General features: G+C 41.7%; 1 protein-coding gene across 1 annotated transcript in view; it reads left to right on the top strand.

Annotated features, from left to right (window-relative positions):
* The window catches only part of sorcs3a (sortilin related VPS10 domain containing receptor 3a), a 358459-nt gene that overhangs the window by 183307 nt on the left and 158320 nt on the right, over positions 1-16832 (top strand). The window contains exon 3 of the mRNA XM_078270418.1: positions 10990-11089. Within this exon, the coding sequence (XP_078126544.1) occupies positions 10990-11089 (100 nt within the window). The remainder of the gene's footprint in view (positions 1-10989; positions 11090-16832) is intronic.

Below are 16832 nucleotides of genomic sequence, written 5' to 3'. Positions count from 1 at the left end.
TGTTGTACTTTACCAATAACCACATAAAATAGCATAGGTGAGGCTTCATGCATGCTAACAATACCTTGCTAACACATGGAAACGCTGGCGTCGGCCGCTACACATGAAATCCATCGACATCCATCCAAAGTCAATCTCATCTATAACATATCCAGTTAAAAGATGAACACAGATATCATTTTAACCTTTTGTACATACACGTTTTTAACCAGTTATGCAATATTTACCTATTTATTTCACACGATGTACTCGGAATTCTCCACTGTGCTGTTTCCCTGATCGGCCCGAAAAAAAAAAGAGAGCGACCAAGAGGCACCGCGCAACTCTTGGCGTGTCACAAAGGCACTCTTTATCTTATGCCCCCATAACTGCCGTTTCAGCTAACTGGGAGCTCTGGGCATTAGCTGCAGCAGCTCCGTGTTGCTACCACCGAGTCGGTTAGTTGTTTTTGCTATCGACAGTACTCACATACGTATAGCGATCAAGATTAACGTAAATATTGCCCGGAGTTCTCCTTTAACGACTGTCAAAGTGCTTTAACATAGTACATAGTAGTAGAACCGTTCACCATTCACACACTGGTTGCCGAAGCTTGGATGTCTTCAAATTTTCTAAATTTTAATGAAGAAAAGACAGAAGTCATGGTGTTTGGTGGCTCGTCTGTGACCCCCCCCCCCTCCCGCTAGTTGATCTGGGTTCTCTGGCACAGTATCGCAAGCCAATTGTGACAAATTTGGGGGTAAAAGCCAGATTAAAGCTGTGGTGAAGTCTAGCTTTTTCCAGTTAAGGCAGCTGGCAAAAGTCAAACCAGTCCTTCAGAGACAACGCTTTGAGACAGTAATCCACGCCTTTGTGACCACTCAGCTGGATTACTGTAATGCACTTTATATAGGGGCTACTGGGTCCTCCATTGCTCGTCTTCAACTGGTACAAAATGCTGCTACAGGTCTTTTAACTGGCACACGCAAGTACGAGCACATTTCACCTATTTTAGCTTCACTCCACTGGTTGCCTGTCCATTTGAGTATTCATTTTAAAATTCTTTTATTTGTTTAAAGCCTTGAATGGCCTTGCCCCACCTGACCTCTCTGAGCTGCTGCACCCCTACGCTCCCAGCCGATCTCTCAGGTCAGCTGACCAGCTGCTCCTGATGGGGCCTAAAGCTCAGAGGGGACAGAGCGTTTGCCGTTGCAGCTCCAAAACTTTGGAATGGACTGCTTCTGCACATTAGACAGGCCTCCTCTCTGTCTCATTTTAAAAATCTTCTTAAAACCCACCTCTTTTCTTTGGCTTTTAACACCAGGTAGAGTGTTGATCTTATGTGTATACTTGCATATTTGTATTGTGTTTGTCATATTGTATTTTATTTATTCTACTTATTTCTGTTTTATCTTTTTTGTGCAGCACTTTGGAAACCTTGTGTTTGTTAAAATCGTGCTATATAAATAAAGTGGATTGGATTGAATTGAGCCTGCCGTACAAGGTGCCCCCTGCTCATCAGATTAACATTCACACACATTTACACTCTGACGGAGCAGCATTGGGAGCAATTCAGGGTTCAGTGTCTTGCCCAAGGACACTTTGACATGGGACTGCAGGGCCAGGGACCAACCTTCTGATTGGTAGGCGATCGCTCTACCACCTAAGCCACAGCCGCCCCAAGTGCAATCATGTAATTGGTAAGCAGGGTTTCCCCCAGTGTATTGCAAGCCCACCGGGCCTAAGTTGCCCCCCACCAGCCCTAAGTCTCTGTAAAACATTTACATGTATTTTAAAATATGTTTTTTAAACTACAGTTACAGTGGGACAGCTCTAATGGTAACTTAGAGGTAGTCATATTTTCAAATCTCCAGTTAGCTTTTAGCACTGACTTATTGAAGGGCCCTCTGGAAGCTGTTTAACTTTTTTAAATTCTCAATTTCGCAATTCCTACAATGACTCTTTTATCACAGAAAGTATTGGTCTCCACATTAATGCTGCCATCAGTAGCCTGTGTGACGTTCGTCGGAAAAAAAGACACTTTCCTTCAGGCTAAACAGCTTTTCTGGGGGAAACCCTGGTAAGTGCCACTGTTATTTTGACAGCCAGAATTCTCCCAACGGCCGGCATTGCTCCCCTTCTGCTGCGTATACCTGCTCGCCGGACAAGTTAATGTCACGTTGCGATGAGGTGGTATCGGGTGTGGTAGTATCGGAGTAATTTTATGATTACAAGTATGAGTACGTTTGCATGGCATCAGTATTGGTTGATCCCTAACAAGAACTTATTTCCAGTGTGGTAAGTCTGTTTCATGTTCTCTCTGAGATAAACATGCCACTCAAGAGATTCTGATGTAACATCCTGATTTAAATCTGCCTTAATCTTTAGTCACAAAATATTTGCAGCTGCTATCTTTCACCACAAGCCTGAATCAGCCATTAAATATGCCACAGAGAGCTCACAAACTGCTTGTCTAAACAGAAATGGAAACAGGTTGATTTTTTCAAAAAAACGCACTGGTGCTATGCCTCAGATTGAAAATATGTAGAACACACACAAGGCAGTGGCAGTATTTTTCTTTCTTCTCACCATTCTTCGTAGTCAATGTGCAACATTAATACTTCATGTCGTTGCACATGGTGACCAGATAAAACAAGAGGTAAACAAGCGTCTCAATGGACTCTGGCTGATGGGGAAGGGATGATGATGATGGTTTGTTCCTCTAAAGACTTTCATGAATATTTAGTTGTATTGGTTTACAGAAAATGATGGTTATGCAATATAACCTTATTTCTATGTATAAATGTGGAGCCCTCAAGCTGGAGAACCTAAGTGTCTCTGCATCTTTTTATTTTCGATCGTTTCTTAAAAGCGTCATATGTTTTTCAATTACATTCCAAGATATAGTGTCCTTCCTCTTACACAAAGAGGCTTTGGATCAGAATATAACTGGTTTCACTACTGTGAGTCCATTCAGCTTTACAGATCTCACACATAGCTGATGAACAATTCCAGATACAAAACACATTTTGCAATGTGCATCTCTGATCACATTTTCACTCATTATGACCACTACTGCTGCCATTACTAAACATTGTGCCAAAATATGAACAATAACGTTATACCGTCAGTGGACTTATTTGCTAGTTAAGAACCGCAAAGGAAAAATCCAGCAAATGGAAACATTTTACATAGTTTAGCAACAAAACAAAATGCTTTTTAATGAATAAGTTCCCCCATCTATCCTGATGTCTTTACCGGCTGGATTAAAAGAAATGCCCAGCGTCACAGTATGATAATCAATTTTAAACAACTATAAATAGAAATTAAATAATGATAATGAATTCATTAAAATTATAAAACACATTTAAAAGGAACACTGTAAGTGCTTACTGAATTGCTTGCCATTGCAGTTAAAAGATACACACATCCCCATCGCAAATGTTAGTAAAATAAGTGCTGAAAAATTAAATAACAACATAAAAATCCAACAATTTAAAACAATTAAAGGGGTAAAAACACACTGTTAGTCAAGCATAAAAACGAGGGATCTGTGTAATTTATAATATTCAAAATATAAAAATATGAATGACAAATATTAAAAGTTATAAAAATGACATACAAAATAAATCAATAAAAATAGATAAGTCAAAATAAAATGTCAAAAGTCTGACATTTCATGCCCACCCATCAGCCCGACCACTTTAACTTCTACCTCTGTACATAAATGACACACTACCTCGTACGTCGGCATGGAATTTTGGTATTGGATGTAAAATAATGAGGTACGGAATCGTAGACATAAATGCAGGTCATATTGCTCTGCTGATTAGAGGGCTCTGTGTACAAAGAACTCAGGTTACAATAATCAACCAGTGGTGTAAAAAAGTATTCAGATCCTTTACGTTAGTAAACGTACTAATACCACACTGTCAAAATACTCTGTTACAAGTAAAAGTCCTGCAATGAAAATGTTACTTAAGTAAAAGTATGTAAATATCATCAGGAAATTGTAGTTAAAATATTAAAAGAAAAAGTACTTAATGCAGAAAAATCCTCACATTTTAGAAACTGTAAACAAAAAGAAGTGTCAAAAAGAGCATTAAAAGTGGGTTTAACATCTAATCATCTCAGCTGGAGTTGTAGGCCATTATATTGTTGGGTAGTTAAATTTTTTACTGTCAGGGCACGCCCTCATACTCTGCTTCTGACTGGCTAGTAGTCCTTACCTAGGTACTGTCAGGGCACGCCCTCACACTCTGCTTCTGACTGGCTAGTAGTCCTTACCTAGGTACTGTCAGGGCCCTCATACTCTGCTTCTGACTGGCTAGTAGTCCTTACCTAGGTACTGTCAGGGCACGCCCTCATACTCTGCTTCTGACTGGCTAGTAGTCCTTACCTAGGTACTGTCAGGGCACGCCCTCATACTCTGCTTCTGACTGGCTAGTAGTCCCTTACCTAGGTACTGTCAGGGCACACCCTCATACTCTGCTCCTGACTGGCTAGTAGTCCCTACCTAGCTACTTAGCATGTGTGACTCCCAACAAAGATGTTACAGCAGTGAGAGGTCTCACTCTGTAGCTAAAACAGAGAGCTGAACACAGGGTGAAAAGAGGAGCTGCAGCAATGTGCAGTACAACAGAAATATGGTGTTTTTTTTTAAAATTAAACCACATAAACCTATTCTGATATAACCTCTAAATACAATTATGAACCTGAAAATGAGCATAATATGAGCACTTTAATGTGTAAAGTAACTAGTAACTAAAGCTGTAACAGATGAATGTAGTGGAGTAAAAAGTACAATATTTCTCTCTGAAATGTAGCGGAGTAGAAATAGAAACTGGCATGAAAAGAAAAGACTGAAGTAAAGTACAGGTACCTCAACATTTGTACTTAAGTACAGTACTTGAGTAAATGTACTTAGTTACGTTCCACCACTATAAGTAACCATCATATTATTTCACTAAAGCTTTGTATCAAATAGAGCTCTAAAGACGAAGAGGGCCCCAAAAACGGTGTGCTCTGCTGTGAGATGATGACAGGTGGCTCACAGCAGTCACACCAGCCCTGCATCTGTTTTGCAAAGAGCAAATAGGCAGAAATGCATCTCTCCAGACACCCGCCTGTCACTGTTCAGGATATCAGCCAGAAATAAATGTTACATCCCTATTCTTGTTGCCATGCAGAAGGTGTCAGTGTCCTGGAGTTTAAGACAGGGTTTTCACAATAATAGGACTTTTTCCAGTGCCAAATGTGGACAGAGGCATATAGATGACAGGGCATTTGCAGAAGTGGATTTTATTATCCTTATATAATAAAAAAACGTAAGTCCCTAACCCTCGTGTTGTCTTCCCATCGACCATGAAAAAAACTATTTTCTACACTTTTTCGCTTTTTTCCCAATGTCTTTGCCCCTTTGTTTGACGTTTTGTTTGTGACATCCCATATTTCGGATATAATTCTTTTTGAAAACAGGTCAAATTTGACCCGACATGAGGTTTAATCCTTAAACGTATTCAGTATAAATATGAAAATCAACTCTTAACTGTACAGACAATCAGTGAAGAGAAACCTAAAACAAAGTAGTACGCCACAATCTGTAAGTTTGGGCTTAAAGCCTGGCATTTTTTTTAAACAATAGAAGCAGTAGGCCTTTTTTTTGTGAAACAAGGCACTACAGTAATAGATGTATTATCAAAATGTTAGCATGGATAATCCTCTCTGCATCACTGAGAATGCTTAAAACTACAGGTCAAATTGGGCTTGTCAGTTCCTGAAGACTTAACTTGATTAGAAGAGCCAAGGGCAGCCACATAAGGCAGGGAGCGCACCCTGAGTCTGCAACAAAGACTTCAGTTTGTCCAAATTGAATTTTGGAAAACGTAATTGTATTTGTCAGGCATTATACTGGCATCTACTGAGCTGTATGTTAAGTTTGTAATTTAATTTAACTAAAATATATATATAGATATATATATATATCTATATATATATTTTTTTAAACATGTTGTTCACTGTACAGTAAGCAAGTTACAGGACTCATTTTAACTTTTTACACTGAATATTATGAGAATCCCAGAGGTAATATTTACCACAGGACTATTGTATTGTACTGAATGACATTGCATGCAGGTGTCTCCTCCACTGTAGATCACACTAGTTTCTAAAGTCTCTAAATTCAGGAATCGGCTTAGTTTATTTGACAAGAGCCTAACAAATTGCCTTGTGTGAAAATTGGGGTAGAATTTCCAGTTTATGAACTCGTGCTGTGTAAAGCCCTACTCAGGCGGGATTAGTATTACCTGGGGTCCTCTAGTTATTTGTCATAATTATGGAGGTCGTCTGTGATCTTGATCCTGTGCTAACCGGCTGTACTCTGTCAAGTAAAAATTCCCCCCCAAATGACCAACCATCTTTCGCTGAACACCGAGGTCCTGTGATAATATCAATACCATTCCATGTGAATCGACATCTCTGTGGCAGGGTCATATATCATTTTTCAAGGGTTTTGTTTCCTGTGCACCTTTTTATCCCTCTTTTGCAAAGACAGATATGGGATTGCGGGGCAGCTGTGGACGCCGCCTTTCATGACCAACCTAGTCTGGAGCACTGCCCGACCGGAGACCTCCGTCCCTGAGTCGAAGTCATCCCCGTGGCTTCGTCCGAGGGCTGATGGTGATGCTGTGTGGGTGCCGCCGCGGCGGGGCTAGGGGATGCGCCTCTGGTAACCTCTACCAGCGCCTGGCCCAAAAAGATACACGACCTCAACCTAAGTGTGCTGGCCTCGCCCTGGCCGTCCTTCGTGCACCTCCGGGTACCCAACTTTTGGTGTACAGATAAAGTCAATAAATTCTATTCAAATCAAAGGCTTCGCTTGTTCTGTGCAAATCCGCCACACAAAACTCAGATGTAGGGGGGGTAATTTCTAAATCACACGAGATCCCCAGGTTATACTAATCCCGTATGAATAGGGCTTAAATTGAGACAGTGGTACCCCCCCAGGTCTCATTCAGGTTAAAGCCCAACATGGTCAATTCGGAAACAGTTGTAGACCAGGCCATAGGTAAAACTCTGGGTCTTCAGAGTTAAAGGAGACCGAGCAGCTGTATGATAACAAAAGGCTCCCAAGGTCCCAAAATTAGATAACGTCCACACACACAGGGAAGATATGGCTCTACTGCAGAATGGTCAGGCTGACACTGTTGTTCAGCTAACCTTAAAACCTCCAGCATGAGTTTAAATACACTTTCAGGAAGTCAAGAACTTCCGAATTGGGATAGCACTACATAACACTAATTTCTGGTTAAACTGTACTGCTTCTTCCTAATTCTCCTCAATCGAGATTTCTTTAGATGCTTCTCTGTAAGTCATCAAAGCCTCCCAACGCTTCTTCACATACAGTCAGGTTCATAAATATTGGGACATCGACACAATTCTAATCTTTTTGGCTCTATACACCACCACAATGGAGTTGAAATGAAACGAACAAGATGTGCTTTAACTGCAGACTTTCAGCTTTAATTTGAGGGTATTTACATCCAAATCAGGTGAACGGTGTAGGAATTACAACAGTTTGTATATGTGCCTCCCACTTTTTAAGGGACCAAAAGTAATGGGACAGATTAACAATCATAAATCAAACTTTCACTTTTTAATACTTGGTTGCAAATCCTTTGCATTCAATTCCAGCCTGAAGTCTGGAAGGCATAGACATCACCAGACGCTGGGTTTCATCCCTGGTGATGCTCTGCCAGGCCTCTACTGCAACTGTCTTCAGTTCCTGCTTGTTCTTGGGGCATTTTCCCTTCAGTTTTGTCTTCAGCAAGTGAAATGCATGCTCAATCGGATTCAGGTCAGGTGATTGACTTGGCCATTGCATAACATTCCACTTCTTTCCCTTAAAAAACTCTTTGGTTGCTTTCGCAGTATGCTTCGGGTCATTGTCCATCTGCACTGTGAGCGCCGTCCAATGAGTTCTGAAGCATTTGGCTGAATATGAGCAGATAATATTGCCCGAAACACTTCAGAATTCATCCTGCTGCTTTTTGTCAGCAGTCACATCATCAATAAATACAAGAGAATCAGTTCCATTGGCAGCCATACATGCCCACGCCATGACACTACCACCACCATACTTCACTGATGAGGTGGTATGCTTTGGATCATGAGCAGTTCCTTTCCTTCTCCATACTCTTCTCTTCCCATCACTCTGGTACAAGTTGATCTTTGTCTCATCTGTCCATAGGATGTTGTTCCAGAAATGTGAAGGCTTTTTTTAGATGTTGTTTGGCAAACTCTAATCTGGCCTTCCTGTTTTTTGAGGCTCACCAATGGTTTACATCTTGTAGTGAACCCTCTGTATTCACTCTGGTGAAGTCTTCTCTTGATTGTTGACTTTGACACACATACACCTACCTCCTGGAGAGTGTTCTTGATCTGGCCAACTGTTGTGATGGGTGTTTTCTTCACCAGGGAAAAGTATTCTTCGGTCATCCACCACAGTTGTTTTCCGTGGTCTTCCGGGTCTTTTGGTGTTGCTGAGCTCACCGGGCGCGTTCTTTCTTTTTAAGAATGTTCCAAACAGTTGATTTGGCCACACCTAATGTTTTTGCTATCTCTCTGATGGGTTTGTTTAGATTTTTCAGCCTAATGATGGCTTGCTTCACTGATAGTGACAGCTCTTTGGATCTCATATTGAGAGTTGACAGCAACAGATTCCAAATGCAAATAGCACACTTGAAATGAACTCTGGACCTTTTATCTGCTCCTTGTAAATGGGATAATGAGGGAATAACACACACCTGGCCATGGAACAGCTGAGCAGCCAATTGTCCCATTACTTTTGGTCCCTTAAAAAGTGGGAGGCACATATACAAACTGTTGTAATTCCTACACCGTTCACCTGATTTGGATGTAAATACCCTCAAATTAAAGCTGAAAGTCTGCAGTTAAAGCACATCTTATTCGTTTCATTTCAACTCCATTGTGGTGGTGTATAGAACCAAAAAGATTAGAATTGTGTCGATGTCCCAATATTTATGGACCTGACTGTATCTCGAAATGATAATAATAATAATAATGTATGTCTTTAAAGGGGCCCTTTTGAGTCCTCTTGTGTGTATCATTTAGGCCAAAACGCATGTTGAAAACATTTCCTTCCTCCTAAAACATTTGCAAAGATGATTTTTTTTTAAAGATGCTGTCTGCATTGCTTGCTTCTATTTTTGCTTCCTTGTATTTGTCTTTTTCCCCCAGGCATTTGCTGATGCAAGTTTATTGGCATGTTACCGCCACCAATAGTCAATCAGTGGATTCACTATTCAAACATGTTAGGTGGGAGGATTAAGGTAGAGGAGAGGGATAATTAGAGTCAAGGATAGGGGTGAAAAAAGGGGGTCTGCTGGGGGATGAAAGGGGTCGAACGGAGTTATGGTGGGGCTGGAACATCTGGGAACCCAGGGATCGAGACTCAGGTTGGGGGCACGCCTCGATGAGCTTTCGACTTTACCATTCTCCACCCCCCCCGGGTTTCAATTTCAGGACCTCTTGGTTGTAAGGCTGTGGTCCTAACCATTGATCTGCCATGGAGCCCTACTAAGAGGGGAGAGAGGAGAAGAACAGGGTTTAGGGGGAGGGTTGGGAGAACGGAGACATTGTCCCTCATTTTCAGCCAGATGTCCGTCCCCTTCCTCTTCCTTTGTGTTGGCGTTCTAACCTCTGGTGGATTTGTGAGGACTATGGTTAACTGCTCCTCAGACCTCTGCAGGGTAAATCCAGACAGCTAGCTAGACTATCTGTCACACTTGATCTTGGTCCACACCTGAAAGTTGACATCTCCCGGCTGTCAGCTGTCTCCAAACATACCCCCACTTTTAATTAAAGATATCTAACCATGCATTACGCTGACTAGATGATGAAGGCACGCCTGGCACTTGTGCTTACCCATGTCATGCCAAAAACAACATATGTCTCCATGCTATTTATGAAGTCTCCTCTCAGGAGGGTCCAACAGTGTTACACAAAGGCCAACAACGATATAGTTCACTGCCCCTGCTCCAAATCAGGATAATTCTCATTGCAGCACTTCTTCCCACACCTCTACTTGAATATGCTGTGGAAATGATGCCGTCTGACTTACTCATTATTGTGCTTTGTAATCATAGCTACTACTGCCTCTCTCAGAGGCACTCTGGAATGAATTTGAATGAGAGAAATCTCTTTGCAATGTTGTTAAAACCCTGTTCCCGCTGAAGGAGCACGAGCAGCAGGCTCTGACTAAGAAAATGAACTAATGCTGAAATAGGTATCATCTTCACTTTCCTCATAACACTATGAAGTAGACAGCATATCCAAATGGGAGTAATGCAAAAGTTGTGGGCGGGTGCTTCTGTCCCCACAGAGAGGAATATTTGAAAATCCTGGACACATGAATGCAGCTTTGACATAAAAAAAGGGACAAGCGAATACAGCCCTGTAAATGCTGTGATATTCTACTTGAAGGGAGATTTGGTAGTTACTAGCGATGATGGATTCATGTGGAGTTTCTAGGGACTAGGCTGGCTAACAGGCTCATTCCCACTGTTAAATTATTAAAGCCCATGGGTTCAGGGACATCCACATGTTTTTGCACTCGTCACATTTTATTTCATGGTAGTCATCGGGAGAGAATTAATTATTTACAGTGCTGGGTCCCCAGACCTTTCCGAATGGTTCGTTTTCGTTGGCAGCTATAGATGATTGGTTAACCTTCTCTTGTTCCATTGCCAGAGGTTTTACTCTCGCACAGAGTACAGTACCATAGCAGCCTGTACTGTATCTGCTTGTTGTTTTACCCTAGGGTGTGATATTGCATTCTTTTTCATCACTGCAAAATCCATATCATTTGACATGAATCGTGTCCCAGTAATCTTTAGTCGGGTTGTTTAGCCATTCAATTGTCAGCAAACTTTCAGTGTGCTCGTTTCAGGTTTATCTACTATACTATTTCCCTTTATTTCTTCCATTCAGATCTACTGACTATGGCTCCACATATGAGAGAATGAATGACAAAGTCGGATCCAAGACTGTCCTGAGTTACCTGTACGTCTGTCCAACTAACAAGAGAAAGGTGAGATGTTGCAAGTCATTTATTTTATTCATTAATCAGTTTTTGTGCTTACTGATACAAGCTTTGGTTTTCTTCTTCAAAATGCTCATGTACTGTAAATTCTTAAATAATGTAAGACATTTTAAAAATAAAGAGATAACCAGGCTTTTTTTTTTAAGGTTCCATATTGTAAAAATAGAGATTTCCATGTCTTTTCTTGTTATACATCAAGTCAAGGTGCTATATAAATACTGTGAATGTATCAAATCGCTCCATCCACAGAGAAATGCACACAGCCTGTATTCAGAAACTGTGCCTTTAAACGAGCCGTCAGGACGGTTGTGATGTCACAACTATACTATATATACTGTAGGCAGAAAGTGCTGCTACAGTGCCGTTACAGTCATTCCCCGGCTGCAATACTGCCCTATAAAGGGAAAACGCTGTAACATTATGTTTGGTCAAAAATGAGTTAATGTCATTTTTGGGGTATTTGAGACCTCCTTTATCATGTGAATAAATATTGTGAGTCAATTTGATTGTTTTAACGAGAAAATAAAGGGCTATGACAACTGTCACTTCCAAAACCACGAGAAACCACAGCAGAACGCCGTAACAGTTACGGCTCTTTGCCTTTGTTCCAGCATGCTAAAGTTGAGTTAAGGTGTTCTGACTTTGTTTAGCCAGGCATCAAGAGAGATGTTACTGTGCCACTGTGACGTTACTGTACTCTGGCTTTGTCATACTGTCAAAGTTTGCCGTTCTTTAATTGTCACCAAACCACGTAACATACACACGACATCTTTGAAATAAAGTGGCGTCTGTCAATGTCAGTGACAGCCCGGAGCTAGCTAAATTTAATCTGTGTCACGTAGCGCTAACGTTGATGCTGACACACCTCCTTACTTGGCGGAGCCTCACATCAGACGCCGAAAACAAATTATTAAATACACAGGCATCCTACCTTTCCATGCACTCCGATATAATCCATGGAAGATATAATCCATAGCAATGCACGTAATCTGCTGTATCCACAACAATCCATATGTGTTTGAGCCATATTTCCTTCTTGCAGGTGTTCAAGTCAGATCTTACACAAATCCATAATAGCACTAAGCTAGTTATTGCTAACGTCCGTACAAAGTAGGCTAACCTAAATGGTCGGTCGACTCTGTCTATGTTATCTCAGAATTAAAAAGTAGTAATCCAAGTCGAGTTCGTTGACTGTGCATCTTGAGCAGTTTGGTGGCACTAGGGGCGAATCTAGGATCAGACCTTTAGGGGGGCTCAGCCCCTAAGGGGAATATGACACTGATATAGTGCCTTGCAAAAGTGTTAACCCCCCCCTGCTAAATCAGTAATTTCATTAGCCGATAATCTCTGAGCTAGCTACTGAACAACAACGTCAGTATTTTGACACTATTAACACTATGATGGAACTAAACCTGACACTTTATAAGTCACAGTAATAACGACCAATTTGACACAATGTTCTAACATTCAGCAATTTTAGGACAAGGGCGTTTAGGGCGTGTCCAAATCCACTTTTGCTAGTTTGACGGCGGAAAAAAAAGGGTCCGTGCGCTGGGCACATGGTTCAAAAGGGTTGTACTTAGTGTCTTCATTAATCAATCAACATGCAATAAACCAATCAGAGTGTCATCTCCCAATGCCTTTGGTGCATTGCTATTATGATGGAGGATTTGCACCGTAATATTTAGGGGTCCAAGCCCGAGTCTGGAAGAACCCGGCGGTAGCAAAGCCACGCCGTTCGCACAGCAGGGCTGTGGAACCCTATTGTTTTTCTAAGGATTATTTTTATTTTTCTTCTCCGCCTAAAACTCCAACAACTATGAACACCATTCATAGGCGCCGATACTATAATACTGAGCACCCATGTGTGATACACTGCCAGTAGGATACATTCATTTAAAATTAAACATTGCAGTTGGTGCTAAGTGGAGCGTCTGTCATACTGTGATTGGTTATGTTGGTGGCATTGATTCTTAATTTCTCACGAAGCTGATCGCGTTACGTGTCAGTTAAACTTTTCATCTCCAGTCCTATCTGTATTTGTGAGAAGTGGTGCTGTCCTGAGTTGAAAGCCTACTTTACAACTTTATTATCGAGTTACTAGGCGTGTGTGTTTGTGTCGGCCGCTGTCCATTTCCTAAGGTTCTGAAATGCAAACAATTTTTGACTACTTTTTTTTTTAAAGGGCGTGCGCTTGTGAGCACCCACGGAGGAAAACATAAATTGGCACCACCTATGACAGCATTTACAACAACTTGACCACCTCCCATGCTACTTCAACCACCACACCTGCCTCCAAACTCTCAGTCACTCTCTCATTTCTCTCTGCTGTCCCCTGTGGTGAGGGGGGTTAAGAAGTTTGTTTATTGTAGAGAATTGTTAAAGGTAGTCTGTATATGCATGGAGATGAACTGTTAACCGCTACGTTTGCAACGGCGATGTACCGCAGACCTCGCGGCTCACACCTCTCGATATTTACTGACAGGTCCTCCCCACTGCCAGGCTTTGGGTTCCGCTTTCATGCGCTCCCCTCAGCGTCGGGGGCAACTGGCATCGGTGGCTTGGACCCCGTCATAACTGCTTGCAGTTCTAGTTTTATTTGTAATCTTCTGCATGTGTGTGTGCTGCTGCGCTTCCCTGTGTGTGTAACAAGCATAGTGTGTGCGCGCTGTGTATAAGCCTAGGAGCATTTTACTAATGCGCTGTTAAAATAACAATGAAATGCTGCGTTATTGACTTTAGACCAGGTTTTTGTTGGTCAATGGTGCCATCACTTCCTGCTGCCTCAAGATAGCAATACGAATGCACCTGAACACACCTCCCTGTAAGACCAGCACGCCCAGAATGCACCTGAACACACCTCCCTGTAAGACCAGCATGCCCAGAATGCATTTACTATTTAAAGGACGTGGGCGCTGGACGGGAAACTGACAACTGGGTCGGTCTTAAACTAGAAAAGACACTTGCGTCAGGATTTGCGCTGCACCGGGTGCAAGATAGGGCACCTAATGTCTTGGTCTGATGTTTAATTAATTATTACTCTATATCTTGCATTTAAATAAATATACCTTTGTATTGAATTATAATTAAATTATCTTTATTAAGAAAATATTTCTTGTATTTATTCATACTGTACATACTGTACTGCAAAGTAACTTATCTGTCATAGTGTTTAACTGTGTTAGTGTTGCCACACTATCCTGATCATTATAGCACTAAATAGGAACAACCAAAGGTCTTCTATATAATTTAAAACAAATACCATGATGACTAGACCTTGGTTAGGTGCTCTTCTAATGAATGTAAGTATGGTGAACAGCAAGCAAATATTAATTATATGTCCATTACTGCCTTTTGACTTTGCACGACTCTTTATTTTTGGCACATGATCCAAAGGCAAAGGTATTATAGCAACTAGTTGTCAATTTTTTGGAGTCCTAACAATAATACTTTAGTCTGGACAAAACAGAAACTTTAAAGTCGTTTTTCTCAGTTTCACACTCTAGCGAGTTAGAGGGGTGGTTCAGAATTTTTCTAACATTATTCTATCAACAGACATTTACATCGATAGTCTGGCGTTATAATTTATTTGCCTCGGGTGTACTGTGGAGCGGGTCAGACTGTTTTTAGTGACAGGCTAGCAGATACTGTTGACTTGCGCTAGCCTAGCACGAGCTAACTCTGCAACTGGATGAAAAGTGTTGAAAATTGTCTCCACTGATAAATAACACACTGGCTAACTTGGAAATGAGGTCCTATGTCCAACATTCTGAACCACCCCTTTAAGGTCTTTTGCCTTTGCAGGGCAGAATAGCGGTGCAGAGATGCTGAGAACACAGATGCAGTAGAAATGCTGACCAATCAGAACAGACTGGGCTGTTTATGGAGGAGGTCTTAAAAAACAGGCGCTAATACAAAGCATTTCGGACAGAGGGTGAAAACAGGTCTATTCAGACAGACAGTTTGAGAAAAATAATGTTTTTTTTACATTAAAGAGCTCATATTATGCTTTTTGGCTTTTTCCCTTTTCTTTATCGTTATATATCTTTTTTGTGGACGTTATAGACTGCTCCAAACAGCTCTATTGTAGTCCAGCCTTTACTTCAGAGACAAACGTGGATCAGTTTGTAACACACGTTATAATGCTCGCCTAGCTGCTAGCATGGCACATCTTCATACTCTGCTTCTGACTGGCTAGTAGTCCTTACCTAGGTACTGTCAGGGCACACCCTCATACTCTGCTTCTGACTGGCTAGTAGTCCTTACCTAGGTACTGTCAGGGCACGCCCTCATACTCTGCTTCTGACTGGCTAGTAGTCCTTACCTAGGTACTGTCAGGGCACGCCCTCATACTCTGCTTCTGACTGGCTAGTAGTCCTTACCTAGCTACTGTCAGGGCACACCCTCATACTCTGCTTCTGACTGGCAACACAGACTTTCAACTCCCTCCAAAGATTTTCTATGGGGTTGAGATCTGGAGACTGGCCACTCCTTCGTTGCCATGATGCCATGATCATTGTCATGCTGAAAGACCCAGCCACGTTTCATCTTCAATGCCCTTGCTGATGGAAGGAGGTTTTCACTCAAAATCTCACGATACATGGCCCCATTCATTCTTTCCTTTACACGGATCAGTCGTCCTGGTCCCTTTGCAGAAAAACAGCCCCAAAGCATGATGTTTCCATCCCCATGCTTCACAGTAGGTATGGTGTTCTTTGGATGCAACTCAGCATTCTTTCCCCTCCAAACACGACGAGTTGAGTTTTTACCAAAAAGTTCTATTTTGGTTTCATCTGACCATATGACATTCTCCCAATATTCTTCTGGATCATCCAAATGCTCTCTAGTAAACTCCAGACGGGCCTGGACATGTACTGGCTTAAGCAGGGGGACACGTCTGGCACTGCAGGATTTGAGTCCCTGGCAGCGTAGTGTGTTACTGATGGTAGCCTTTGTTACTTTGGTCCCAGCTCTCTGCAGGTCATTCACTAGGTCCCCCCGTGTGGTTCTGGGATTTTTGCTCACCGTTCTTGTGATCATTTTGACCCCACGGGATGAGATCTTGCGTGGAGCCCCAGATCGAGGGAGATTATTAGTGGTCTTGTATGTCTTCCATTTTCTTATAATTGCTCCCACAGTTGATTTCTTCACACCAAGCTGCTTACCTATTGCAGATTCAGTCTTCCCAGCCTGGTGCAGGTCTACAATGCTGTGTCTGGTGTCCTTTGACAGCTCTTTGGTCTTGGCCATAGTGGAGTTTGGAGTGTGACTGTTTGAGGTTGTGGACAGGTGTCTTTTATACTGATAACAAGTTCAAACAGGTGCCATTAATACAGGTAACGAGTGGAGGACAGAGGAGCCTCTTAAAGAAGAAGTTACAGGTCTGTGAGAGCCAGAAATCTTGCTTGTTTGTAGGTGACCAAATACTTATTTTCCCGAGGAATTTGCAAATAAATTCATTAAAAATCCTACAATGTGATTTTCTGGATTTTTTTTTCTCATTTTGTCTCTCAGAGTTGAAGTGTACCTATGATGAAAATTACAGGCCTCTCTCGTCTTTTTAAGTGGGAGAACTTGCACAATTGGTGGCTGACTAAATACTTTTTGCCCCACTTTATGTACCTAAAAATGAGCATGATAGGGGACCTTTAAAACAGGATTATGAAAGAGACAGACCTTTGAAGTCTCTCTTTCTATGTTTTATTCTTGATGCTGTAATTGCAAAACTGTA

The sequence above is a fragment of the Sander vitreus genome, chromosome 2 (genome assembly GCF_031162955.1).
Source record: "Sander vitreus isolate 19-12246 chromosome 2, sanVit1, whole genome shotgun sequence".
Classification (NCBI taxonomy): domain Eukaryota; kingdom Metazoa; phylum Chordata; class Actinopteri; order Perciformes; family Percidae; genus Sander; species Sander vitreus.
Note: the sequence above shows the minus strand (reverse complement) of the source record. Positions and strands in the feature narration are given on the sequence as shown.